The sequence below is a fragment of the Paramormyrops kingsleyae genome, chromosome 9 (assembly GCF_048594095.1).
Source record: "Paramormyrops kingsleyae isolate MSU_618 chromosome 9, PKINGS_0.4, whole genome shotgun sequence".
Taxonomy (NCBI): Eukaryota; Metazoa; Chordata; class Actinopteri; order Osteoglossiformes; family Mormyridae; genus Paramormyrops; species Paramormyrops kingsleyae.
In genome coordinates this window covers 16,106,768-16,134,265 of record NC_132805.1, presented here as the reverse complement: position 1 = coordinate 16,134,265, position 27,498 = coordinate 16,106,768, and the positions used below count along the sequence as shown (strand labels likewise).

Sequence of the window (27,498 nt, the reverse complement as noted above, 5' to 3'; positions counted from 1 at the left end):
TGTCTTTTAATGATTCAACCAATCACAGATTAGAGGTTCACCTGTGACAAATATTGTAATTAACATAATCCCAGGTGTGTATAAAAAGAACCCCAAGAACACCAGACCTTCACTTGAAGTGCAATCTGACTTCTGACAACATGCCAAATATTCAACCACAGACCAAGTCTGCTGTTGAGGTGGCAGACATTAATGTATCCAAACGTCAAGTGGAGAGGATTAAAAAAAATATGAAGAAACTGGTGATGTTCATGACAAGCCCAGGTCAGGCAGACCCCCTAAGACAACTCTTTGAGGGGACCGTTTGTTGCTTCGAAAGTCCAGGGCCAACCCTTTTTCAATTGCAGCAGAGCTACATCAGAACTGGTCACCAGAAACCGCTGTGTCTACAAGAACAGTTTCTCGAATTAATTAATTTTTTTTTCCAAGGCACCATGACTTTATGTTCTGATGTTATTGTAGCATGTTTGTGTATTATAAATGAAGTATATGTATAATTTCTACATTATTTTTGTATATGACAAGACTTTTGTCCAGGCAAAAGTTGACCTTTCCGTCCTAATTACATGACAAAACTCAATGAATGATGCAAAACTTTATTTTGGTATAATAAGCATAATCTAGAGGGCTTTGCCTTTTCTTATAAGCCATTTCTGATTACAACTGATTAACTACAGGTCAAGTTATTATTTGTTGTTCCTACAACCTGGTTAAGTGACAAGACTTTTGTCTGGCACTGTAGATTTGCCATAAGATTTCTTGCATGAGAGTCTGAAAGAGTTTGCAACCATGAACACGTACATTTTTTGTTTCACCTGAATTGATTTGTATAGAAAATAACCGTATACAGTTGTCAAAAAGTGGAAACTTCGACTAACATGAAATCACCAATAAATGACTTCTATTTATTCAACATTTTATAAAATGCATACTACGTTTAAAAATTTCCAGCTTTAAGGTTTCAGGACAGAACAGCCACTCTGTTATGAAGATTACGGTTATTACTGTTAATAACAGCAGCTAACAACACAATAGCGCAAACAAAAGGGTTGCATACACCGAAGTAGTTCTTGCTTGTTCATTGGCATGGGAAAAAGGCGGTTCTAGTGTTATTAGGAGGGTAATCAGCGTTACCTGCAAGATCGCTATTTTTCTTTTTGCTGCAATTGTTTTAATTATTGCTTTAACTCGACACATCACATCTTTAACTTCTCATCCTTGAATTAGAATATAGACCAGTTAATACTGATGGTATCTCATGCTGCATCATGTTTTAAAATTACTACACACTGAATATTGAACTGAAGCTTGACATAACAAAATTAAATCGCAAATCAAATCGTAATCGTAATTTCTGTCAGAAAAATCGCGATTTGATATTTTCCCCAAATCGTGCAGCCCTACTTCTAGTTCTAGTTACTTCTTACAATGTGGTTGTAAAGTTAGAAAAAGATCCATAAAATACTTTAGTTACTGTTTTCAGAAGACCAAGTGTTTTCTATAGTTGCCATTTCATTCCTGTACTGCCAGACAGCACTGCTGCTTCATTTTTGGGGAAATTTGCTTGAAAATGAAATCAGGTTAGACCATTATCCATATAATATTTCTGCTACTTTCACCCTTCACTCTTTTCTGATCATATGCTTAATATTCATTTGGCCTGGTTGGCATTAATGGCACTGCTTTACACTGGTTCAGCTCCTATCTTAACCATAGGACTTTTTCTGTAAAGCAGTTCCACTCCTTCCCTGCCCCTGTCTCTTACGGGGTTCCTCAGGGGTCTATCTTGGGGCCAGTCATGTTCTGTCTGTATATGCTGCCAATAGGTATTATCAGAAAATCTCCTTCCATTTTTACACCGATAATTCCCAGTTATACCTCCCACTAAAATCTAGCAATTCCATACAGCTTTTCCTTGACTGCCTAATGGAGATTAAAATCTGGATGGCAAATACATTTCTCAACTTAAGTGATCAAACTGAAGTTATTTTTGGTACTCACAATCCACTATCACTCTTGCTGGCAGGTTAGGCCATCTCACCCCTTATGTCAAGTCCCATGCGATGAATCTGGGTGTTATTTTAGACTCAGACCTTCAACTTGACAAACAAACCAGCTCTGTTAAAAATATCTACTATCAGCTAAGGATAATTGCTAAACTCAAATAATTTCTGTCATATCATGATCTGGAAAAAGTTATCCATGCCTTGATTACATCACGCCTCAACTACTGTAATTCCTTATACCTTGCCCTCCCTCTATCCCTGCTATCACATTTGCAGTTGGTCCAGAATGCAACTGCAAGTCTGTTGACTGGTACCAGGAAGGGAAACCATATTACTCCAGTTCTTGCCTCTTTACTATGGTTTCCAGTTAATTTTAGAGTACAGTTCCAGGTTTTACTACTGGTTTTAAAGGCCCTTAATGGGTAGGCCCCATTGTATATCATTGACCTCGTTCATTTAAACTCAACCTCCATATCTCTCAGATCTACAAAGCCCTCCTATACGTGCCCCGATCACGTTTTAAACAAAAAGGTGACAGAGCCTTTGCCGTTGCAGCCCCATGCCTATGGAATCAGTTGCCTTTTGACTTAAAATGTTCTCCTTCCATCTCTGTTTTTAAGTCTAAACAGAATTTTTTTTTTACTCTGGCCTTCCCAGCCATCTAAATTTTACATTGCTGTTAAACCTGCAACTACCTATCCTGGTTATTTGTTTGTTCCCTGGGTGATGTTTTGGTTATTTGCTGTTATATGTCTCTTTTTTTTAGTAATTTTACTATTTCTCTTTTTAATTTATTTTTATATATTATTGTATTTTTCAATTTGTTTTACTATCATCATTATTATAGAGCACTTTGGTCAGTGAAAACCTGAGTTTTAAATGTGCTTTATAAATAAAATTTACTTACTTCCCTTTGCTGCCACTAAGTGGTGTTGCTTCAGTTTTGGGGAGATCTCTCTCAAAATTTAATCACTTCAAATTCGGCACCCAAAAATGAACTGTCAAATACTTTTTGAGTTATCTTAATGGCATCAAGGACCAAAACAACCCTTTATATATATTATCCTGCTTCAATTTTAGACTGAACCATCTCAAAATTTTGTCATTTACAATTTCTCACCCATACAATCCCTGTGCAAAGTTTGAAAAACATCAAATAGTTTATTAGTAATCATCTGAACAAGCATAGCATCTGCAGTGGCGGACCAGTGCTGAAGATATATGTATTTCTCAGAGTCTGGGGAATAACATAGCTGCATGTTAAATGGTGAAGAAGCATAGTGTAAATAAAAGGAAAACTGGTAGGATACCTGGATGAAAAGCTGCAAATGTGATCAGAATCTCACGCAGCACCAGGAGATTGCTGGAACCTTCTCCCCTGTACACATAAGCATTAAGACATGAGGTGTAATATCCCATAATTTAATAACTGTGGAATTGCAAACAAAGGCAGGAAGGCAGACGATCTCTGGTTATAAATGCCAAAATATGATGCCACCACCAAACCATCAAGATCACCAGAAATAACTTCTAAAGTGCTTACCATCCCCCAATTTTGAAACATTTTCTAAAATACAGCAGGAAAACGTATATAGTGTAGAAAATTTAATAAAAATACTGCAAAAATCTAAATGATATTGTTAGAGACCTTGCATGGTTCTCTGTTGGCCCTGTGGTTAAAATTTAACCCATGGTCAATGTGTACTTTCATAAACATTGCTATCAAGGTAAGACTAAATGGCATCTTAAAGTAGATCACTTTATTCACAGTGTCAAGAAAAACTGAACCATTTGGAACACCTTGTTTTTCTGCATTCATTTGTCATAAAATGCAACTTGATCTTCATCCAAGTACAATAACAAACAAAATCAATATGTTTTAACTGACAACATAAAAAGTTTTTCTTGCCACTATAGGTTTTTGTATTTTGTGTAGAAACACCAACATACAATGCCTTAGCACTACTTCATAACAATGGGATTATATAAAATAGATTTTTGTGATACAGGCAGTCCTCATGTTACAAACAAGATATGTTCCCTAAGTCTGTCTAAAGTTGAATTTGTAGGTAAGTCGGAAAAAGAATAATACAGTAAATAATTATAACAATTATGCAGTGATAATAAAAAGATCTACACATACTATACTGTAAGAGAGGTTAGTTGATACATTGGGCGGAGCTTAAAGCTCTCCCCCCATCTATGACATCATAAGCGGATGTGGGCGTATCCTTTGATCTGATTGGTCGGGGGGGAGGGGGGTTTTGGCCAAATGGTACCATACATGCTTATGCCACGTGTTGCCGATAGGGGGGACATATGGTTTGGGGGTGTTAATGGTTGCCGTTTAAACTTTAATAGAATAAAAATACATGTATTTTATTAATGTGTTATTTTTAATTAAGTTTTAAGGAATAATAAAACATAGCAGGATGAACGTAAGCTAGGGCATGCACGTCCTGCGAGGTAGACACGAGCGCCCCGGCGTATTTTAAAAGAAGAAAGCACCAAAATGTTTTAAGCAAGAAAACCTTCAGTATTACTTTTAAAAAGAAAGAAAGAAAAGCAGGCGGAATTTAAAGTACAAACATGCCCGAGCGAAACACCGTATTTTAAACAAACGACACAAGTCCCAAACTTTTAACTAGAGACAAAATTTAAGTAGAAGCATACCCGAGCGAAACAAGAGCAAATGCTGAGTTTTAAACAAGCACAAATATTTTAACCAAGTTTTTAAAAGAAGAAACATGTTTAAAGGTTGAAGAAAACATTTAACCAGCAAACATTTTAGCCCCGCAGCTCGGCCGTGTGCTGCAGGCCTGTTCAAAATTTGCGCGTCAAATGAACGACGGTGGGGGGGGGGGATCCGAAGCTTGCGCATGTGCACTGACGCAGATAATTAATTTTACAGTAATGAGTTTGTGACTATGACCTATATACTCCCCTTTCTGTTAATTATACATTAATTTGGGAATTCAGTGTATAAATATTTATGATTGTAAGTTTTAATCTTAGGTGCAATTTAATCATGATTAAAACTGTGTGATTAATTAGTATTATTTTTAATCGATTCATAGCCCTAATTTAACATTTATCATTTCAGACAATAGATAGCTAGAAAGTATATGACTGTCTTTGTAAAAACATGCTTCTAAAAATAATTGTGGTCCCTCAGTAACATGATGAATGACTTGTTTTTGAAAACAAATGTGAAAAATGTTTCTTCTAACTAAAAATTGTTAATTTTTTTATGTAATAACCAAACTTCCTTCAGCTATGTACTGGATAAGTACTGGTTAAGATGGATGAATGGAAGGATGATAAAATGGTGGATGGAATAATAAAGTAACAAGTAACATACCAACAAAGTCATTTTGTAAGTTTAAAAAAAAATTACAAGCAGTCCCAGGGTTACAAATGTCTGATGTACAGACAAATTGTACTTACAAATGGACTGCCATGAAGCTAATTATATTGAGAATTTGAGTAACAGACACACACCACTTTGTGACCCTCATGAAAACATTGCACAGCTTAAGTGGTTCATCAGCTAGAAGTACAGTAGAGAGGTTAGTTGGTACATTTGGCGGAGCTTAAAGCTCTCCCCCATCTATGACATCATAAGCGGATGTGGGCGTATCCTTTGATCTGATTGGTCGGGGGGGGGGGGGTTTGGGCAAATGGTACCATACATGCTTATGCCACGTGTTGCCGATAGGAGGGACATATGGTTTGGGGGTGTTAATGGTTGCCGTTTAAACTTTAATAGAATAAAAATACATTACATGTATTTTATTAATGTGTTATTTTTAATTAAGTTTTAAGGAATAATAAAACATAGCAGAATTTAAACAAGTACAAACATGCCCGAGCGAAACACCGTATTTTAAACAAACGACACAAGTCCCAAACTTTTAACTAGAGAAAATATTTAAGTAGAGGCATACCCGAGCGAAACAAGAGCAAATGCTGAGTTTCAAACGTACGGGGGTCAGGGCTTTAGAGTTTAACTTCAGGTCTGTGAAATCAGGCGTAATTATTTGTCAGGAGAACGACGTGTATGCAGACCCAAAGCACACTAACTTAGGCGTTCACGCAACTTATCGCGAAAAACCAGATAGAAAAAGACTTGTAAAATTTTGAATAATAAAGTGCCCTAAACATTTTCGACAACAAGAATCAAGGAATAACGCCGGTAATCCTTGTTAAAATGAGCGTACGACATTAACCCAGAAGCGGGGATGGTTAAAAGCCGCCATGTCACTAGTTTTAAACTAGAAATAATTCTCTTTAACATGAACATGCTGTCGCTGACTCCGAGGAGTAGGTCCGTATAGGAACTATAGTAAGCAGCATCAAGCATCAAAAACATATTTTAAAACTTTGACAGAATAAAGCATTAGTTATTTTAATAAACATGGTTTTTCAGTAAATATTTGTTCACGCGCACGCGTACATTCAAACGTACGGGGGTCAGGGCTTTAGAGTTTAACTTTAGGTCTGTGAAATCAGGCGTAATTATTTGTCGGGAGAACGACGTGTATGCAGACCCAAAGCACACTAACTTAGGCGTTCACGCAACTTATCGCGAAAAACCAGATAGAAAAAGACTTGTAAAATTTTAAGAAAAGATATTAACTGATTTTGTTAATGTTTAAAGGTATAAAAAACTTTAGCTGTCATTCATAAATGGGGACAGATTGGCTCACCACATGTACATTTTTAAGGAGGCACCAAAGCGGGCCAATACTCTTTAAAAGAATAAAATACATTACAGGTGTTTATTAACGAATCATTTTAAATGCATTTAAGGGTAATAGCATTTATCAGCGTGCTTGTATCGGTGCTCTGGGCGTATCGATCTTTTCTAGCTAGAGACGAAAGAGGGTCTGGCGGTTTTAAATGGTAAAAAATAGTTGTTTGTTAACTTGTCATTTTAAGCAAATGTGCAATTTTGTGCCAGTAAAAACACAGCCAACATGTTTGGACATGTCAGGCGACGAATGACCGCAAGCCCTCTATTATGCCGTCAGCGATGTTTTCGGGGGGACACCTGATGAAGCAAAACGGGGGTCGTTAATGTTTTAAAGAATAAAATACATTACAGATGTTTATTAATGTACTGGTTTAAATGCGTTTTAAGGATAATAAAACTTTTAGTAGCGTAATTTTAACCGTGCTCTGGGGCTCGTCAATCTTTTCTAGCTAGAGATGAAAGAGGGTATTGCGTTTTTAAATGGTAAAAACAATAGCTGTGTTTTGTTATTTTAAGCAAATGCGCTATTTTATGTCAGTAAAAGCATAGCCAGTATGTTTTTAGGGTGAAATTATACGGTCTAGCATTGTTTCACTTGTTTTGATATGCCAGACAGCTAATGGTCGCAGTGGGGGGAACGGGGTTCAGCTACTTAAGACATTAACTGTTTTTGTTAATGTTTAAAGGTATAAAAAACTTTAGCTGTATTTGTTAAATCGCTATAAAAATTCAGCCTTAACTACAGAAATAAGGCGAACACCCCACAAGCGCCGCAAAACCACGGGTACACGCACAAGCGCGCACTCATGGGTAGCCCGGCGAAACAGTTGTAATTTTCTCAAGCCGACAGTAGGCGCGCCTCAACAAAATGGGTATTACAGGGCCCCTAACAGCCACAACTTCACGCGCCTTATAAAAAAACACCAGACATATATAGTTCACGCTTTTCTTAAAATTGCATAAGGATCGTGTAACGAGACAGGCGGAGAGAAGCGAGGACCCAGAAATGCGAGGAATGCCGAAGTTTAATAGGGTAAGCGATAATACACCGGCGAAACTTTCCGTGCACTCCGCTATGGGAAGCGCTGCCGTCCCCGGCAGGGGAGCGGAGACGCGCAGCCCGAGAGCTTCCCTTGGGGCAAGCCGAAGCAAACAAAACCAAAGAGCGTTGAGCAGGGATCGTAGTCGATGGGCAGGCAGGAAGGTCAGAAGCCAGGGAGTCAGTCCGACGGATAAGCACAGGACGGCGGAACACACAGAGGGCAGGACACAGGGAGTCGGACTGGATGGAATAGGTAAGTCAGGAGCGGGTGCGGGGCTGTGGAAGGAAGGAACAGAAACAGGTAACTGGGACAGGTACGGGAGATCGGGGAGACGGAAGACTAGTAATTGCTCGGTATAGCTTCTTTTCATCGGCTTAATACTTCGCACTGGCAATGCGTGAGTTCTCCCCTTTTAACTAAGCCGTCATCCACGGATGAAAGAGCTACACCTGTCCCGTCACGCCTCCCGGGGGCGTGACAGATTGTTTTGTCATAGCGAAATTTTAAATTAGGATGAGTGTGATATAAATCAATTAGGCAACAAGAACAGTAGGAACTAGTGAGCGGTATATATCAACATACATAGAAACATTTTAAAATCTTTGGTAGAATAATGCCTTAGTTATCTTAATTTAAGGGATAAAAAACATTAGTTGTGCTTCTCAACGTGCTATTTTATATAATAATGCATTATTTTCTAATGGTAAAAACACTGTCATCATGTTTTACGGTGAAATTATATGGGCTAGTTTTGTTTTACAACACATTACAGGATACTGATTCACACCATAGCCGTTACAAGGCACCCAGGCATGCAGAAGTGTGAAGTTTTAGCACGAGTCAAGGATGGGTTGAGGGGGAGGTACGGGGAACGGTCAAGAATTAGCTTTGCTTCACAAAAGTTTAGTCAAGAGGCGACATGCCACTCTCTTTGAAAATGAGCAGGGCATAGCCACTGATGATTCAAACAAGGAATAAAACAGTTTAGCAGTAACTGTTATTTCGGTATTTTGCTAAGAAATTTAAAGAAGTGGCCTTTAGAGGTTGATCATCAAACTGAATCAAAAAACACCAGACATATATAGTTTAAGTTTTTCTTAAAATGTATAAGGATCGTTTTGTTATAGTGTAATTTTAAATTAGTATGAGTGTGATATAAGTAATTTAGGCAACAAGATTTGAGGAAGTACCTAAATAGCGGCTAGAAATGATCGACCAGGCAGACAGAAAGGGGGCTTTCTTATCTCACAAGCCATAGAAGGGTAGGGGGATACAGGAACTGGGGAATCAGGCAAGTGTGTAAGAATTTAGGATATATTTTTGTCATTTTAAAGAAGGTGGACATGGTTATTTAATTACATTTTATAAGAACTAGTAAGCTGCATTTAGCATCACGCATCAAATACACATTAAAAACTTTAAAGAATAATGCCTGTTATTTTAACCCACATGGAAAGAACCTATATGAGGATATATGCGTATATATGAAACCTATATGCAGTATATATGCATATATATGATAATATATATGCTGCATATATGCGTATATATGCCACATATAGGCAAAATTGAGGTGCATATATGTGCATATACAGGCCATATAGGTCTCCTGTATTGCTTCTTTATATCCACATACTGTATAAGCCCTACTGTATATGTACATACAACATATGTCTCCTATATAGCTCATGGCAGGATCTGGTCATTTTAGCTCATATCTCACTTTGGCAACTGTCATACATGATGCCTAGCTCATTCTATTATCAAGGCAATAACTAAGAACTAACTAAAAAAAAATAAAAAATTATGTGCGAACACGTGAAATTGGTATCACATGTAATTGGCATGTTATGGAATTTAACTATGGCAAATAAGTGAGAGGAGATGGAAAGCTATGATGTCTACACGTTTTCCTGAAACATTTACTATGCAGTCCCATGAAACATTTACTATGCAGTTGTATTTAGAAGAACATTTCTATGTGCACATATGTACATATAATATAGGAAAACGGGCAATTTTATATATGTCACATATATTAAAAACCTATATCAAAACCTATATTAAAACATATATGTTTATATAGGTTATTTCCGTGTGGGAATAAAGACATTTTTCAGTAAATGTCAGACAGCCTACAAGATGACCCCACAGTACCAGCTTATATCATCTACAAGCTTGATTTGAGATGTGTGCTGGAGTAGCATGTTAAATTGACAATGGTAACTGAGATGCAGCCTGCTTGATAGTTAATGAAACATAGGCCACATTCAACAGTGCTAGCAGTCATCCACTATGCATCGAGACTACAGATTGACTATAACGCCCCATTTATCTGCTGGCGTTATTTTTCTTTTTAATTTTGACAGAATAAAGCCTTAGTTATTTTAATAAATACGTTTTTTCAGTAAATGTTTGTTCATGATCATACGCACAAACACACACGCACCGATGGTCAGGGGCTTTAGAGTTTAACTTTAGGGCTGTGAAAGCAGACATAATTATTTCTGTTAGGACCTCGATGTGTATCCAAGCCCCCAAAACACAATAACTCAGGCGTTCACGCAACTTATCGTGAAAAACCAGTATAGATGCGCGGATGGCGGTTATATCCGCGGGCGCTGCAGATAATCCGCGGGTTGGGTGGGTCGGGTAATAAAAAAATACATTTTAATTAATTGCGGGTGGGTCGCGGGTGGATGACATCAATCATTAATGATGCAAATATCAACTACATTCTCTAAAATACGAACATGTTTTAAATGCATTTTTCATCAGGCAGTCGCTAATTTGCGCTCTCGTTTTAAAAAAATACGTGAGTGGCGGGAGGAGGGGGGTCCATTTCTTAAAGCAGAAATGGAGGCGAAACAGATCCGAGAGAGACTAAAAAAGGGAGAATTAAAAACAAAACAAAAGGAAGGAAAGAAAAGTGCTGTGTGGGAGCGGTTTAGCAAAGTGCCTATCGCCTGTTACCTATCGTCTGTATAAGTGCCTATGAGTTTTTTTTGGGGAAAAAAGTTCTTAATTGTTCTCTTTTTTTTTAATCTATTTGGAAAGCATAATATTCTGTATTATTTGAATAGATAGGGCTAATAAATTTGCCGTTATCCAGTCATTGTGTGTTTATGTGTTGCAGCGACAGAAACGGTGATATTCCCATTAAAGTCTGAATGGAGTAGGCTAAAGACTGTTTATTTTATTGAGAAAATGTTGGTTAATCTGGCCAAAGACAAAATTTGTTTTATGAATAAATGTTCATTTCAAGCAGCATACGATACGCGTATTATTTTACTATCAGAGATGCGCAGATTAGCTCTAAAGTCACTGAATCTGCTGTTAAAAACGAAGAAGCGGGTGCGGATATCTATATCAGAGAAAATTATAGGTGCGGGCGGGTGGTGGGTGGATGATTTGTTTAAAGCCGCGGATTCAGGTGACATTTTAGCTGATCCTCGCATCTCTAAAAACCAGACAGAAATAGACTTCAAAATTTTAAAGAAAAGACATTAATGGTTTTTGTTAATGTTTAAAGGTATTAAAAAAAACCTTTGCTGCCTTTCTTAAATGGCCAGAAAACATTGGCTCAACACTATTAATAGTTTATCTGAGGATGGGGGAAAAGCGTGAACTATATACACACTGTAAAAAAAAAAACCGTAAAAAAACGGTAATTTTCTGGCAGCAGGGGCGCCAGAAAATGTCTGTTAAAAAACGGAAAAATACTGTCAGGAAAAAAAACAGCAAAAAACAGTTAAAAAATGGTAATTTCTTATCCTATAATTACGGTTTATTACTGTTATTCTACTGTTATATCCTTATAAAACCATGAAATCTTTTAATTTTAACAAATTAATTGTTAAAATACAGTCATACACCTCTAAAACAGAAAATCGTCTTTAAAAAAAGTTTAACAGATAACATATTATAATAATAACATTATATTACATATATTACATAATATATAACATATTTATTACTGTTATTCTACACAAAAATATGGTAAATGGACTGTATTTATATAATGCTTTTCTACTCCTATGAGTACTCAAAGCACTTTACAATTTATGCCTCACATTCACCCATCCACACACACATTCATACATACACCAGTGGTGGAGGCTGCCATGCATGGTGCCAATGTGCATACTGGGAGCAATTTGGGGTTCAGTGTCTTGCTCAAGGACACTTTGATGGGGTTAGGAAGAACCAGGGCTCGAACCTGCAACCTTCTAATTGCCGAACAATAGCACTACCTCCTGTGCCACCATCTTCTTCCTTATAATATCATGAAATCTTTTAATTTTAACATACATTGTTAAAATAACATTGATAAAATGTGTTAACATACATTAAAATATTCAAACACAGAAAAATTATTTAAAGAATGATAAAACAAGTAAGTACAGATAATATATATAGATATACACACACACAGTTTTTATAACAGTTCTTAAACTTTTTTTTTGCAGTATAAACTGCAAAAATAACTAAGATTTGCTTTAATAATAAAACACACAACAACAGTAATCTTAATTTTGTTTTATTTGTTATCTGCAAATACAGCCTGTGATCAACATTTAACAAAGCATTTTTTTATGAAACTGGTTCTCCCCACTGGTTAAAACTACTGGTCTTTACTAGGGCTGGGCGATATCAAATCGCGATTAAATCGTGCATGCGCAATAATCACTAGGGCTTCAGATGACAGGCGCAACATTTGGTGGTGCGCCAGCTTTTCTGTGCTATACGGACATTTATTTACGGCCACAATATAAGCAGCTTAGTATGGCTAAATTATTAATGAGGCTTTGTATCAGAGCATGTGAGCGGAGTGGAGCTCAAGAGGCTGTTGGCTCCGCCCGCTTCTCCGCTCTAATTCCCACTAAGCCGCTCCGCTCAACACCGCTCCTCACTCCACTAAAATTTCCTCCCGCTCCAGTCATATCGCTTCACGCTCACTCCAATTTAAAAGAGGGACAAATATTCTGCATGCCTAACAAATGTCACCTTTAACCGAAGCCTTATATCAAAAAGAAATATGAGCAATGGTAACATTGCCACTCAGAAAATATTTATTTTTAAGCAACATATAGGCAACAACGGACAGGTTTGGCAATGGCATTCCACACAAAAATAGGCTTAACAATAAAGGAATCAGTGGGCTTAATAGCCTAAAGAATATACAGGCTAAGCATCCACGTTTTAAATTCCTCCATTTTTTTCTGTTGATGCTGCTGCTGCGTCTCTACAAAATAAAATTTCACTGACAGCGTTACGTGAAATTAAAAAAATCCTATTAGACCTACTTTGAATGACAAAACGAATTTATTTGATTAGCAATATTTACTTTATAGGCTTTTATACTTTAATTTACTTTATAGACTTGATATGCTACACCCATATAAAACTTGCTCAGGTTTTGCTTGCTTCCGCCTCTTCGCGTACACTGTAAAAAAATCTATTGTTAAATGTCAGTCAAAAGTCTGGCAGGTCCTGAAGACCAATAGTGCTGATGTATATTTGCATAGCATGACAGGGTACTGCCTTTATTTCAACTTTTTACCATGATGGTGTTGAATAGGGCAACAGTATAAATTCCCCAGCCACGGTTGTGAAACAACTTTTGCCCCGGCATTGTATTCTCGTAGAATCTTTTGGGGTGGCAGTCATAAAAATAGATTCAGATAATTTTTTTTGCTGCACTATTGAGCCCCTCCTCACGTATCGAATTTTCAGGCACGTGAGCTATACCCCAAAAGACCAGTGAGTTTTTGTCATGTGTTGGACTTACCCCTGCGGCGCCTTATGTTTAAATTTCCAAAGCAGGGTGGACGAAGATTGACGTCACACGCAAAACAGAGCTGGATTACTCTTGGTAATCACCGGCAATAGTCAGATTGTTGACACTGAACCCTAGATAAACAGCTATCACGCTGGGCTGTGACATACCTAATAATACATGGGAGAGAGTAATATTTGTGGCATTCCATTTTCAGTTGCGGTGGGTTTATAAATATGGGTTTCCAAAATTCAAGCCAAATAAAAAATTTAAATATTAAATGAGCAAATTAATTTGATTTGTTCTTCTGTCCCAACTTGTGATCTAAAAGCAATGAGGCTGCCACACACCGCAAAAATCTACTGTAAAATAACAGTCAAAAGTCTGGCAGCAGGAGTGCTAGACAAAACCTGTTAACAGTGAAAAACATTTTCACCAAAAGTACCTCAGCACTATTGGTCTTTATGAGAATGGGCAGGTTCAGAAGCTGCAGAGAATAACAAACTTCATAACCTGCATCAAAATAAGCATTGAGGAGATTATGCCACTAATCTCTGACTTAGCAAATCTTTATGACTGCCACCCAACAAGATCCTACGAGAATCTACTGTTGTGGCAGAAAGTGTTTTGTACCGTGGCTGGGGAATTTATACTGTTGCCCTATTCAACACCGTCATGGTTAAAAGTTTAAACAAAGGCAGTACCCTGTCATGCTATGCAAATATACATCAGCACTATTGGTCTTCAGGACCTGCCAGACTTTTGACTGACATTTTACAATAGACTTTTTTACAGTGTACGCGAAGAGGCGGAAACAAGCAAAACCTGAGCAAGTTTTATATGGGTGTAGCATATCAAGTTTATAAATTAAAGTATAAAAGCCTATAAAGTAAATATTGCTAATCAAATAAATTCGTTTTGTCATTCAAAGTAGGTCTAATAGGATTTTTTTAATTTCACGTAACGCTGTCAGTGAAATTTTATTTTGTAGAGACGCAGCAGCAGCATCAACAGAAAAAAATTGAGGAATTTAAAACGTGGATGCTTAGCCTGTATATTCTTTAGGCTATTAAGCCCACTGATTCCTTTATTTTTAAGCCTATTTTTGTGTGGAATGCCATTGCCAAACCTGTCCGTTGTTACCTATATGTTGCTTAAAAATAAATATTTTCTGAGTGGCAATGTTACCATTGCTCATATTTCTTTATGATATAAGGCTTCGGTTAAAGGTGACATTTGTTAGGCATGCAGAATATTTGTCCCTCTTTTAAATTGGAGCGAGCGTGAAGCGATATGACTGGAGCGGGAGGAAATTTTAGTGGAGTGAGGAGCGGTGTTGAGCGGAGCGGCTTAGTGGGAATTAGAACGGAGAAGCGGGCGGAGCCAACAGCCTCGTGAGCTCCACTCCGCTCACATGCTCTGATACAATGCCTCATTAATAATTTAGCCATACTAAGCTGCTTATATTGTGGGCGTAAATAAATGTCCGTATAGCACAGAAAAGCTGGCGCACCACCAAATGTTGCGCCTGTCATCTGAAGCCCTAGTGATTATTGCGCATGCGCGATTTAATCGCGATTTGATATCGCCCAGCCCTAAATCTGTTAAAAAACAGATATATACTGTATTCCATTTATACAAAGTTTCTCTGTTAAATTACATCACACGAGTCAATAAACAGTTTTTTTTTGTAATTGTAATAAAACATTTCTGTAATTTAAAAAAACAGGGAAAACACTGTCAAATTCATTGGCAAAAACTGTAAAAAAATATTTTTTTTTTACAGTGTATGTTTGGTGTTTTTTTATAAGGCGCGTGAAGTTGTGGCTGTTAGGGGCCCTGTAATACCCATTTTGTTGAGGCGCGCCTACTGTCGGCTTGAGAAAATTACAACTGTTTCGCCGGGCTACCCATGAGTGCGCGCTTGTGCGTGTACCCGTGGTTTTGCGGCGCTTGTGGGGTGTTCGCCTTATTTCTGTAGTTAAGGCTGAATTTTTATAGCGATTTAACAAATACAGCTAAAGTTTTTTATACCTTTAAACATTAACAAAAACAGTTAATGTCTTAATAAATGTATTTTATTCTTTTAAAGAGTATTGGCCCGCTTTGGTGCCTCCTTAAAAATGTACATGTGGTGAGCCAATCTGTCCCCATTTATGAATGACAGCTAAAGTTTTTTATACCTTTAAACATTAACAAAATCAGTTAATATCTTTTCTTAAAATTTTACAAGTCTTTTTCTATCTGGTTTTTCGCGATAAGTTGCGTGAACGCCTAAGTTAGTGTGCTTTGGGTCTGCATACACGTCGTTCTCCCGACAAATAATTACGCCTGATTTCACAGACCTAAAGTTAAACTCTAAAGCCCTGACCCCCGTACGTTTGAATGTACGCGTGCGCGTGAACAAATATTTACTGAAAAACCATGTTTATTAAAATAACTAATGCTTTATTCTGTCAAAGTTTTAAAATATGTTTTTGATGCTTGATGCTGCTTACTATAGTTCCTATACGGACCTACTCCTCGGAGTCAGCGACAGCATGTTCATGTTAAAGAGAATTATTTCTAGTTTAAAACTAGTGACATGGCGGCTTTTAACCATCCCCGCTTCTGGGTTAATGTCGTACGCTCATTTTAACAAGGATTACCGGCGTTATTCCTTGATTCTTGTTGTCGAAAATGTTTAGGGCACTTTATTATTCAAAATTTTACAAGTCTTTTTCTATCTGGTTTTTCGCGATAAGTTGCGTGAACGCCTAAGTTAGTGTGCTTTGGGTCTGCATACACGTCGTTCTCCTGACAAATAATTACGCCTGATTTCACAGACCTGAAGTTAAACTCTAAAGCCCTGACCCCCGTACGTTTGAAACTCAGCATTTGCTCTTGTTTCGCTCGGGTATGCCTCTACTTAAATATTTTCTCTAGTTAAAAGTTTGGGACTTGTGTCGTTTGTTTAAAATACGGTGTTTCGCTCGGGCATGTTTGTACTTGTTTAAATTCTGCTATGTTTTATTATTCCTTAAAACTTAATTAAAAATAACACATTAATAAAATACATGTAATGTATTTTTATTCTATTAAAGTTTAAACGGCAACCATTAACACCCCCAAACCATATGTCCCTCCTATCGGCAACACGTGGCATAAGCATGTATGGTACCATTTGCCCAAACCCCCCCCCCCCGACCAATCAGATCAAAGGATACGCCCACATCCGCTTATGATGTCATAGATGGGGGAGAGCTTTAAGCTCCGCCAAATGTACCAACTAACCTCTCTACTGTACTTCTAGCTGATGAACCACTTAAGCTGTGCAATGTTTTCATGAGGGTCACAAAGTGGTGTGTGTCTGTTACTCAAATTCTCAATATAATTAGCTTCATGGCAGTCCATTTGTAAGTACAATTTGTCTGTACATCAGACATTTGTAACCCTGGGACTGCTTGTAATTTTTTTTTAAACTTACAAAATGACTTTGTTGGTATGTTACTTGTTACTTTATTATTCCATCCACCATTTTATCATCCTTCCATTCATCCATCTTAACCAGTACTTATCCAGTACATAGCTGAAGGAAGTTTGGTTATTACATAAAAAAATTAACAATTTTTAGTTAGAAGAAACATTTTTCACATTTGTTTTCAAAAACAAGTCATTCATCATGTTACTGAGGGACCACAATTATTTTTAGAAGCATGTTTTTACAAAGACAGTCATATACTTTCTAGCTATCTATTGTCTGAAATGATAAATGTTAAATTAGGGCTATGAATCGATTAAAAATAATACTAATTAATCACACAGTTTTAATCATGATTAAATTGCACCTAAGATTAAAACTTACAATCATAAATATTTATACACTGAATTCCCAAATTAATGTATAATTAACAGAAAGGGGAGTATATAGGTCATAGTCACAAACTCATTACTGTAAAATTAATTATCTTTAATTTTGAGACAGATGCAAATTATACAATATAGTTGTTGATTTTGCCTCTCCGGTAGTTATGTTTTGTTTAAAAGTGAAAAAGGAAAAAATTTAACACAAATATACATCTTACGATACAAATGAACTGCTTAATGTGCAATAAAGTTGAAATATTCAACATTTTATGTAGTGATGTGATATTGATTTTTGGCTACCTTCTTGGGGAAACTTAAAAAAGTCTAAAAATCACAGCAACAAACAGCAATTTCAATATACCTAAAAAGTTATGGTAATGTCAATTGCTCTAGACAAAAAACAAACTCTGTATTTCACCTTCAGTTTTTTTAAATTCTTAAATTCTTTTAATTTTTTGAAAGTGTGTGAGAATGATCTATATTTTAATATTTGTTTATTAGATTAACTTGTGATGTGCAGATTATTCATTTAAAACAAAAAAACTACTAGCAACTTAATTTCAATTTCAATGCTTTCAAAAAGGTTTGATGAACGGATGGTAATAAGAAAAGAGAGGGCATAGTATTATAAATAGGGATGTTAAACAATTTTAGTTTTTTTAATCACAAAACTTGCCAATTAATGGTGCATACCGCAAGTACATATCACGTACCCAAAAGGTGAATCAAAATATAATTTAAAACGGACTATGTGATGGATCTAAAATCTTAAACCTATTTGCCAAATGACTCTAAAAACAGAAGCATAAAGAAATATTACAAATTGTAATATTTTTAGCCTATGTATGCTTGTCTGCCAATATTTAAAACAAAATAAACTAGGTAACATCACCCTCCCTGTGAAACTCTGATTGATTTGATAGTAGCTCTTAATTGTGGGAATCTGTGCAACATCATAAGCTAAACAATCATGTTGTTTACAACCAGGAAGGAATATTACAGGTTTCTAATAAAATCTATGCTTATACTATTCTCCCATTTGGGTAATAAAGTACTGCATCCATTAACACAATCAAAGATATAATAGCGTTATGACTTTAGAATTGACACAACTTGTTAATAAGATGAAATTTTAAGACCTATTTTCATTATATATATATACTTAAAATGTCTGCACTAAACAATCAATTGCAGTTTCAACTTCCAGATTGCGGTGTTATAGTCCCCAGCTAAGACTACCAATTACACCAAACTCCTGCCTAAACTTTAGCACTGTTAGCATTGAACAATGTGTTAAGCAAAATCCACAACATAAACATGCTTATAATATAAGTAGTGGAAATCATCCCCAGGGTCATGGGTTATATTATTCACCATTGATATTATCCAGTAAGCCAATAATCAGGTTTCAATTTGAAAAGACATTTCGGTAACACTTTCCTTAGGGCCATGTTTCTATCTATCCATCCATCCATCCATCCATCACCACCCGCTTGTCCGGGTACCGGGTCCGGGGCTAGCAACTTCAGCAGAGATACCCATACCTCCCTCTCCCCAGCCGTATTCCCACATTCCCAGCAGACCCTCACTATACGCTTGGGTGTGCCATGTCTGACCGGCTTCCTCCCCTGCCACCTGAGCCAACTCACTACCAGGTGGTGATCAGTTGACAGCTCTGCCCCTCTGTTCACCCGAGTGTCAAAGACAGAAGGGCGCAGATCAGCTGATACAATTATAAAATCGATCATCGACCTGTAGCCCGGGGTATGTTCGTACCGTGTCCATTTATGGACACCCTTATGCTCGAACATGGTGTTCATTATGGACAAACCATGTATTGCACAGAAGTCCAACAACAGAACACCACTCGGGTTCAGATCAGGGAGTCCGTTCCTCCCAATCACCCCCCTCCAGGCCACACTGTCGTTGCCCACATGAGCGTTGAAGCCCTCCAACAAAACTATGGAATCCCCTTGTGGTGCGCTAACCAGCACACCATTCAGGGAGTCCAAAAAGGCTAGGTTTACTGTCATTCGACACATAGGCGCAAATGACAGTCAGAGACCTCTCCCCGACTCGAAGGTGCAGGGAGACTGCCCTCTTGTTCACTGGGGTAAACTCCGATGTTAATGCACCGAGTTGTGGGGCCACCAGTAGCCCTACCCCAGCCTGGCATTGCTCACCCGCCGCAACTCCAGAAGAAAAGAGTATCCAGCCCCTCTCCAGGAGATTGGTTCCAGAGCCAATGCTATGTGTCGACGTGAGCCCGACTATATCTAGCCAGTATCTCTCAGCCTCATGCACAAGCTCAGGCTCCTTCCCCACCAGAGAGGTGTCGTTCCATGTCCCGAAAGCCAGTTTTGTCAGCTGGGGATCGGTCCACCATGGTCTCCCTTGGCTGCCACCTAATCCACATCGCACCGAACCCATGACATTCCCCTTGCAGGTGGTGGACCCATCTGGGGATGGTCCTGTGTACCTCTTTCGGGCTGGGCCCGGCCAGGCCCCACGGGCCAAAGCGCAGCCACCAGGTGCTCACCAACGGGCCCCTCCCCCAGGCCTGGGTCCAGGGTGGGGCCCCGGTGACCCTAGTCCGGGCGAGGGTAATGAAACTTTGCTGTAATACTTTTTCATCACAGGTTTTTTTGGCCATGTTTTTAGTAATTTCTAAACACATTCTCAACAAACACGAGAGATTCATAAAGCATTCATAAAGCATTATAAACATGGCCATAAATATTTGTAATAAAGCATTATAGCCATGTGTATTATGCATTATGAATGCTTTATGAAGCTGTCATATACAGTGGTACCTCAGAACTCGAATTTAATCCGTTCAGGACTCCGGATCGAATCCAAAAAAGTTTGAGTTGTGATCGAATTTTCCCCATAAGAAATAGTGGAAAACCAATTAATTGGTTCCCGGCCCCCAAAAAATTACACCTAAATATGTTTTTTTTTTCGCATTTAAACACAAAATGAACCGAATAAAACAAGAAGAGCATATACTGTACTAAACACATCTAAACACATTTATCAAAACAGTCATTTGTAAAGTAAGAGAATAAATGTATCCAAACAATGTGTATAGTAAAAAAAAAAAACAATGTGTCCTGCCCCGATCGTCCGCTCCTTCCGTGTGCCACGCCCCCTCGTTAACCCCGTGTGGAATCCCCGTGTGATCAGCCGTTTCTGGTTGTTGTCATTAGTCCTCTGTATTTCATCCGCATTTTAGTTTGGTTCCCCAGTCCGGTCATTGTATTGTCCATCTGAATTTTGCCTGCCTTACCTGTAATTAAACCCCGTATTCCCCGATACCCTGACATCTGCGCCTTTGTTTCCATTTTGTCCAGCTTGGCACAACAATATTATTATAATTAAAACGTATTAATGGTTTATTATTAATATTAAAATAATGAATAAATAATCTTTATTTTTAAATGTATTTTATTATATAATAATAATTACTGTTACTGTCTATCATTGTCTAAATGTATTTTTACTGTCTAAACATATATATTCAGCTAGTGTAGTATGCACGATGCTATCACAGTGAATGCGAGGCTGAGACTGAAGCGTTACCCTTTGTTTCCGCTAAGAGACGTGCCGCGTGACTCATTTCCCCGCATGTACAAGTTATGTTAGGTCGACGTTCATGGTTTGAATTCTGAGATTCAGATCGAGTTCTAGGTAAAATTTTTTTTAACTGGTTGGTTCGACTTTTAAGAAATTCAAGTTCTAATGAATTCGAGAACTGAGGTACCACTGTAAAATGCAGTACAGATACCTTTGTAAAGCATTACAATGGTAGGAATAAATGTTAAGGATGTTTTGTACTGCATTATAAAGGTATCTATAGTGCATTATAGATGACAACTTTATAAGGCAGTCATACTGCATTATAAACATGGCTACAATGTGTTATGCCTTCATAAATATGAAGTAAATTGTTACTGACATTTCTGCCAAAAACATGTTGCATTTTTAATTAGTTTATGTGGCTTTTATTGATCACTTTATGTTAGAAGATGGAATTGATGACACTTACAGGTAGTAATCAAGGTTCCTGTCTGTGCGAGGAACATCTTTGTCAATGATGCGTACAGCTTCTTGAAGCTCCTCCAAATCAAAGGAGACACGCTCCAGCATCACCTGAGCCAGGAAGCAAGAGACACAGTTATGGTAAGCTTTCCTAAAGGTATATACTGATCCAAGTATCATATTAGATAACTTGTTTCCCTTCTCCAAAAAAAAAAACAGAAGACTGAATGTATGTGTATGCGAAGGAACATATTTCCAAAACTCACTCATTCCATACTCATTCCATACTTCCTTGGATTACATTAAGATTGTCACTATTGAATATATTAATAATCGAGTTCACTGATTAAATTGATGATTAATCTATTACTCCTTTAAATATTATAAAACATAATATTTAGACATTATATATAGCAATTGTCACCAGCCCATTGCAGGGTGTCTGCTAACACATCAAAAAATAGTTTTGGAAATTAGCCTTTCAAATGGATTAATATTAATATTTTATGAGGAAAAATACTGGAACACAACATAATGAATATCATATTTCATAATCAATTTTTTGCAGTTCATTGATGAAAATTTTGTTCAAAATATCACTTGACATTCAGTTGGCTGAGCCACATTAGAATCAAGTCAAGATCAAGACCAAAACACAACAGGATACGTATATTTTGTGAAATAACGGCTCAATAAAAAATGCAATATTTCAAACAAAAAGATCCCAAAGGATAATGATTGATATGATCCGCTCCTGATGTGTGCCACGCCCACCTCGTTACCTCGTGTTCAGCCCTGATTGTGATCCCCTGAGTCCTGTTATGTCTAGCTTGTCTTTTGTATTTAGTCCTCGTCTGAGTCAGTCTTCCCCAGATCCGTCATTGTATTGTCCGTGGATGTCCATGCCTGTTCGTCGTGTGCCCAATAAAACCCCTTTACCGGACTTCCTGGCTGCTCTCGCCTGCTTCCCTGCTCACCTGCCTGCCGAAGCGTGACAGAATGACAGATCTCTCCAACAACACAACGCAGCAGGGCGAGGACCTCTGGCTCGTCCTGCTGCATGAAGTCGCGTTTTGGCGAGAGTTGCCGGAGATCCAGGAGGACCCCGGCTTATACGCTCTGGTCGAACGGAGCGAGGAGCTCCTCCAGGGAGTGAACCCACGCACCGAGGAGCGCAACATGGCGGAAGTGCACTCCCTCCTGACACAGCTCGTTAGCCGGGTAAGGGAGAAGCGGCTCCAGCCGCTCGCCGACGCAGAGGTAACTCCGCCCCCACCTACCGGTCCCGGAAGGCGGAAAAAGAGGAGACGAAGGGGCAAAGGGGAAGAAGCCGCCCCGACGCTCTCCCTGGGAGCGTGCTCTTTGCTCTCCGCCTGGGATGACCCCGCCGCTACCAGCCTGACCAGCCCCCACCCGGAGAAGTCACCTCCGATGGAGGCTTACTTTTACCGGCTGGCGCACCTGGGTCTAGGCGGGATACGCGCCGTGTGGGACGCTATTCCTCGGGTCCCGAGAGCCCTTAAAGGGGCAGCGCTTAGTCGCTCGGCGCCCCTCCTGCCGCCCGTGCCGGACCCGCCTGCTGCTGCTGCCGCCGCTCTGCCCGCGGCACCGCCTGACCCGCCTGTCCTGCCTGACCCGCCTGTCCTGCCTGACCCTCCTGTCCTGCCTGACCCGCATGCAGTCCCTGCAGCTGCCACCGCTCTGCCTACGGCAATGCCCGAGGTGGCCGAGGCGGCGCCCCCTGCTGGCCAGGAACTGAGGATGCCCGTTACAGCTCTGCCCAAGGTCCCGGCTTCGCCTCCGCACCCTGCTGGCCACGTGCCGGCGGCGCCCACCAGGGCGCCCCCTGCTGGCCGCACGCCAGATGCACCCGCCGAGGCGCTCCCTTCTGACCTGCCTGTCTCGCCTGTCCTGCCGGCGCCTGATCTGCCTGTCTCGCCTGTCCTGCCGGCGCCTGATCTGCCTGTCTCGCCTGTCCTGCCGGCGCCTGATCTGCCTGTCTCGCCTGTCCTGCCGGCGCCTGAACTGCCCGAGGTGGCCGCGGTTGCGCCCCCTGCTGGCAGCGTCCGCTGCGGCGCCCCCTGCTGGCCGCATGATGGTGGTGCCCGCCGAGGCGCCCCCTGCTGGCCAAGTGACTGAGGCGCCCCCTGCTGGCCAAGTGACTGAGGCGCCCCCCCATTGGCCAAGTAATGGCGGCCCTGCCCGCGGCCCTGCCTGAGGCCGCCTCTCCCATCCTGCCCGCCTGTGGCTCTGGCGGCCCCGCCTGTTGCCTCGCCTGCGGCTCTGGCTGCCACGCCTGTTGCCTCATTAGAGGCCCTGACTCCCTCGCCCTTACCCCGGCAAGGCCAATGCCCCCCAGGACCCCGCCTGTCAGTGTGCCGTAAGGGACGGGGACACAAGCATCGGGTCCCGCCCGCCCTGCCCCCTGGCTCGCCCGTTCGGCCCCTGGCTGTGGCTCGGTGGATGCCTGCGGGTCCTGTGCCTCGGGGTCGGCGGTCCCCGCCGGGTCCCCCCCTGGATCCTCGGTGCCGGTCCTCGGTCCCGCCTCCGTGTCGGCCGCCTCCGGGCCCCCCTGCTCCGGCTCCGGCTGCGCCTCCGCCTGCTGCGGCTTCCCCCTCCTGCCTCCCTGCACTGGTGTTCCCTCCTGCTCCCTCCATGTCCCCTCCGTCACTCCCTCGTCCCGTTCCCTTGGCCCCTGGGTGGTCCCCTCCTGCTCCCTCCTCCCTCAGGCTGCTGCCCGTCGCCCGTCTGGGTTCCTTCGGGCTCCCCTTCTTCCTCCTCCCTTTCCCTTCGTCCCGCCTGTGTTTACTCCTCGTCCCTGTGTTCCTCCTCTGTTCACCCCTGGCCCCTTCGTGTCGCCTGTGGGTGTTCCTTCTGTGCCCTCTGTGTCTCCCTTCTCTGTCTGTCTTTCCGCGTCTCCTGTGCTTTGTCGGGTCTTGTCCTTTTTCTCGTCCCTGTTTTTGTTTTGTGTCTCTGTCTTGTTCCCTGTTCTTCGTTGATGGTTTTTGGTTTTGTCTTTCAGGTCCTGTTCCCCGGTCTCGTCTCGTCCGTCGCCTTTGGGGGGGGGGGGTTCTGTCATGATCCGCTCCGTCCGCTCCTGATGTGTGCCACGCCCACCTCGTTACCTCGTGTTCAGCCCTGATTGTGATCACCTGAGTCCTGTTATGTCTAGCTTGTCTTTTGTATTTAGTCCTCGTCTGAGTCAGTCTTCCCCAGATCCGTCATTGTATTGTCCGTGGATGTCCGTGCCTGTTCGTCGTGTGCCCAATAAAACCCCTTTACCGGACTTCCTGGCTGCTCTCGCCTGCTTCCCTGCTCACCTGCCTGCCGAAGCGTGACAATGATAATAATAATAATTATTACTATTATTATTATGCAATAATGCCAAGTAATTTAATTTAAATATTTTACATATCATTACCTGTCTAGCTCACTTACTCTGTCAGCAAAATATACTCAGTGATAAAAAAAGGTAAGCACCCAGACGTAGTGGTGGAAATTAAATAAATCTGCATGTGGTGAAAGGTCATGTGACTGTATCACAATGATTATAATATCAGATCAAATTAACAACATAGTTGGCAGTATGGGTACACTGCTGGTGTGTCAGTAGAGTGTGGCACTCCTATGGGCCTGGATACATGTGGCTATACGGTGCAGAAGGGAGTCGTACAGCCGTTGTATCCTCTCTTGCTGCAAGTCGGCCCTCAAGATACTGCAAACTGGCACTGGGTCTGAGTTAACATCCAAGCTGATCCCACACTTGTTTGATTGGGGAAAGATCAGAAGACCTGGCTGGCTACAGGAGGACCTCAACATAACACAGGCAGTCCATATACACACGTTCCGTGTGTAGATGTGCATTGTCTTGCTGAAAGACTGTACCAGGGTGCTGTCTCTGGAGGGGTCAGACATGCGGATGCAGGATGTCACTGACGTAGTGCTGTGCCGTCAGCGTCCGGCGAATCACAACCAGAGATGACCTGAAGTCCTTTCCCCTCAGTACAATCATACGCACAGACACGACAGTCATCCGTGGCAATGCAGAACTTGAGATTCATCATTGAGCATGGTACGATTCCACTCGTCATCAGTCCATGCCTCCTGGTTACGGCACCACTCCAAATGCAGCCATCTCTGTGCTGGTGTTGACAGCAGCCCACGCATGGCATGGTGAACTTGTAGTCTGGCTGATGCCAGTTGTCGAGACTAGGTGCGGGATGACATGGGGTGTTAAGTCAAATACCTGTGTCCGGATGGCAGGCGCAGATGTCATGGGGTTCTGTAATGCTTGGCGCACAATACGACAATCCTCCCTTGGTGTGGTCTGTCTTGGGTGACCGAAACCTTCACAATGTGTGTGGGTGGCCTCACGTGCCCATTGGTTCCAACATTGGACGACTGTGAAATCTGAATGCCTCACAGGCCGGGAAATTGCACAACTACCTGGCCTAATACAAACCCACAATGCGACCCCTATCAAACTCTGTCAAGTGCTGGTAATGCTGTATAATGTGTCTACGAGGCATCCTCTGTGTGCCAGCTCCTTTCAAATCGAATCATTTACATACCCTTCGCTGGTCTGCACGTGTAACAAATTACATCCAAAGCGGACCATTACTTCTGGGTGCTTAACTTTTTTTGTCAGTGAATGTACCTTGACACTCTTGACATTAGAAGAAAAGGCAAACAATAGGCATAGAAAAAACCAGACCAGCATAAGAAAGGCGTCAAATTTGTAGTTGCTAGTTTTACCTGTGCCTGTAGCTCCAGAAAGGAGAGTATTTCCCTGAGCTCTTGGCTCTGATTTTCACACTGCTGTTTCACCTTTTCTTTCCTCTGTTCGAAGTACCTCACGGCTGCCACCAGCTCAGCTAAAAGGAGGAACCAGCATTGGTGACCAGCATATGATCAGACACCTTTGTAGACATGCTGCACTGTGCAGAGAGGCATTAAAGACAAAGGCATGCATCCCTTAACTTGCTGTCAGTCATATTTATAGTGATACTTATTTGATGGGCCGGCACAGGCGTCTCAATTTCAATGTCTACAGCAATGAAACCCCATACCCCCTTATATTGCCCAAAAACTCTAGTTAGAGTACTCCTGCCACCCCAACAATCCACTACAGCGGCACTGCTTGTAAGAAGATTGCCGATTTAAATCCTGTGACCTCCATTGAGCCCTTGCAACCCTTAATTGCAACTGTTCCAGAGGTGATGGGTGCTGGCTGACCTTGCCCTATGATCCCCAAGCTTGTTCTTACCTGTACATGTCTATGAGTCTCATGGAGAGCAACATGGGTGAAAAGACTGTTTCCCACAGGGATGAATAAAGTATCACTATTCTGATCTATAAAGGAATTTCTAACCTGACTCTTTGCGTCAATGGCTCCATTATACACCATGCATGAGTGAATAACTGGGGGAAGACAGTTCCTTGGTACAACCTACTAGGTACACTAGCAGAGACATAAAACAAGGAGAAGCTTCTGGAGTACCGTCTGTGCCATTGAGACGCATGCACACAGCAGCCGGAAGTAGCTGTTGCCATTTCCTCTTCATAACGTGATATCTCACAGCTAACTGTTCATGCAGCAAAGAGCGCTCTGACATGGTGGAACCACAGGGGTAGACATCAAACAGGAAACGCCACACTTGGCCACGTTCTGAAGGAAAAACTCCACCTGAAACCATAAAAAAATGCTAGATTGCCATATTGAGCCACTGGACCACAACAGAATAACACACAAAGAATCCACATACTGTACCAAAGTAAATTTTGAAATCTACCAAGTTATTTATAAAGTGGAGTAGGAAATAAATGTATTTGAGCCAGACTCCTATTTTTATTATTTTTTTTGTAATAGATGGTGCAAACTGTATAATTCATTGTAAAACAGAAACATTTTGCAACTGTGATAACTGTTTATTATACTTTTGTGTTAGACATTAATACTTTTTCTTGATACCTGATTACCTGCTGATAAAAGAGTTGAAAGATGTTTTAGACAGCCAGCGTCTCCAA

The 27,498-nt window shown here is 40.7% G+C and overlaps 1 protein-coding gene and 1 long non-coding RNA gene across 6 annotated transcripts in view; one reads left to right on the top strand and one right to left on the bottom strand.

Annotated features, from left to right (window-relative positions):
• Positions 1-27,498, bottom strand: part of LOC111833703 (TBC1 domain family member 15) — a 78,637-nt gene that overhangs the window by 9,149 nt on the left and 41,990 nt on the right. For all 5 annotated transcript variants that reach the window (XM_072716422.1, XM_072716423.1, XM_072716424.1 and 2 more), the window contains 4 exons: positions 26,972-27,157; positions 26,227-26,345; positions 21,479-21,582; positions 3,317-3,384 (listed from right to left, as the gene is read on the bottom strand). In XM_072716422.1, the coding sequence (XP_072572523.1) occupies positions 3,317-3,384; positions 21,479-21,582; positions 26,227-26,345; positions 26,972-27,157 (477 nt within the window). The remainder of the gene's footprint in view (positions 1-3,316; positions 3,385-21,478; positions 21,583-26,226; positions 26,346-26,971; positions 27,158-27,498) is intronic.
• Positions 18,635-26,788, top strand: LOC140592628 (uncharacterized). Its single transcript, XR_011992993.1, has 3 exons — positions 18,635-20,033; positions 21,481-21,612; positions 26,321-26,788. It is a non-coding gene; the product is annotated as an uncharacterized lncRNA (long non-coding RNA).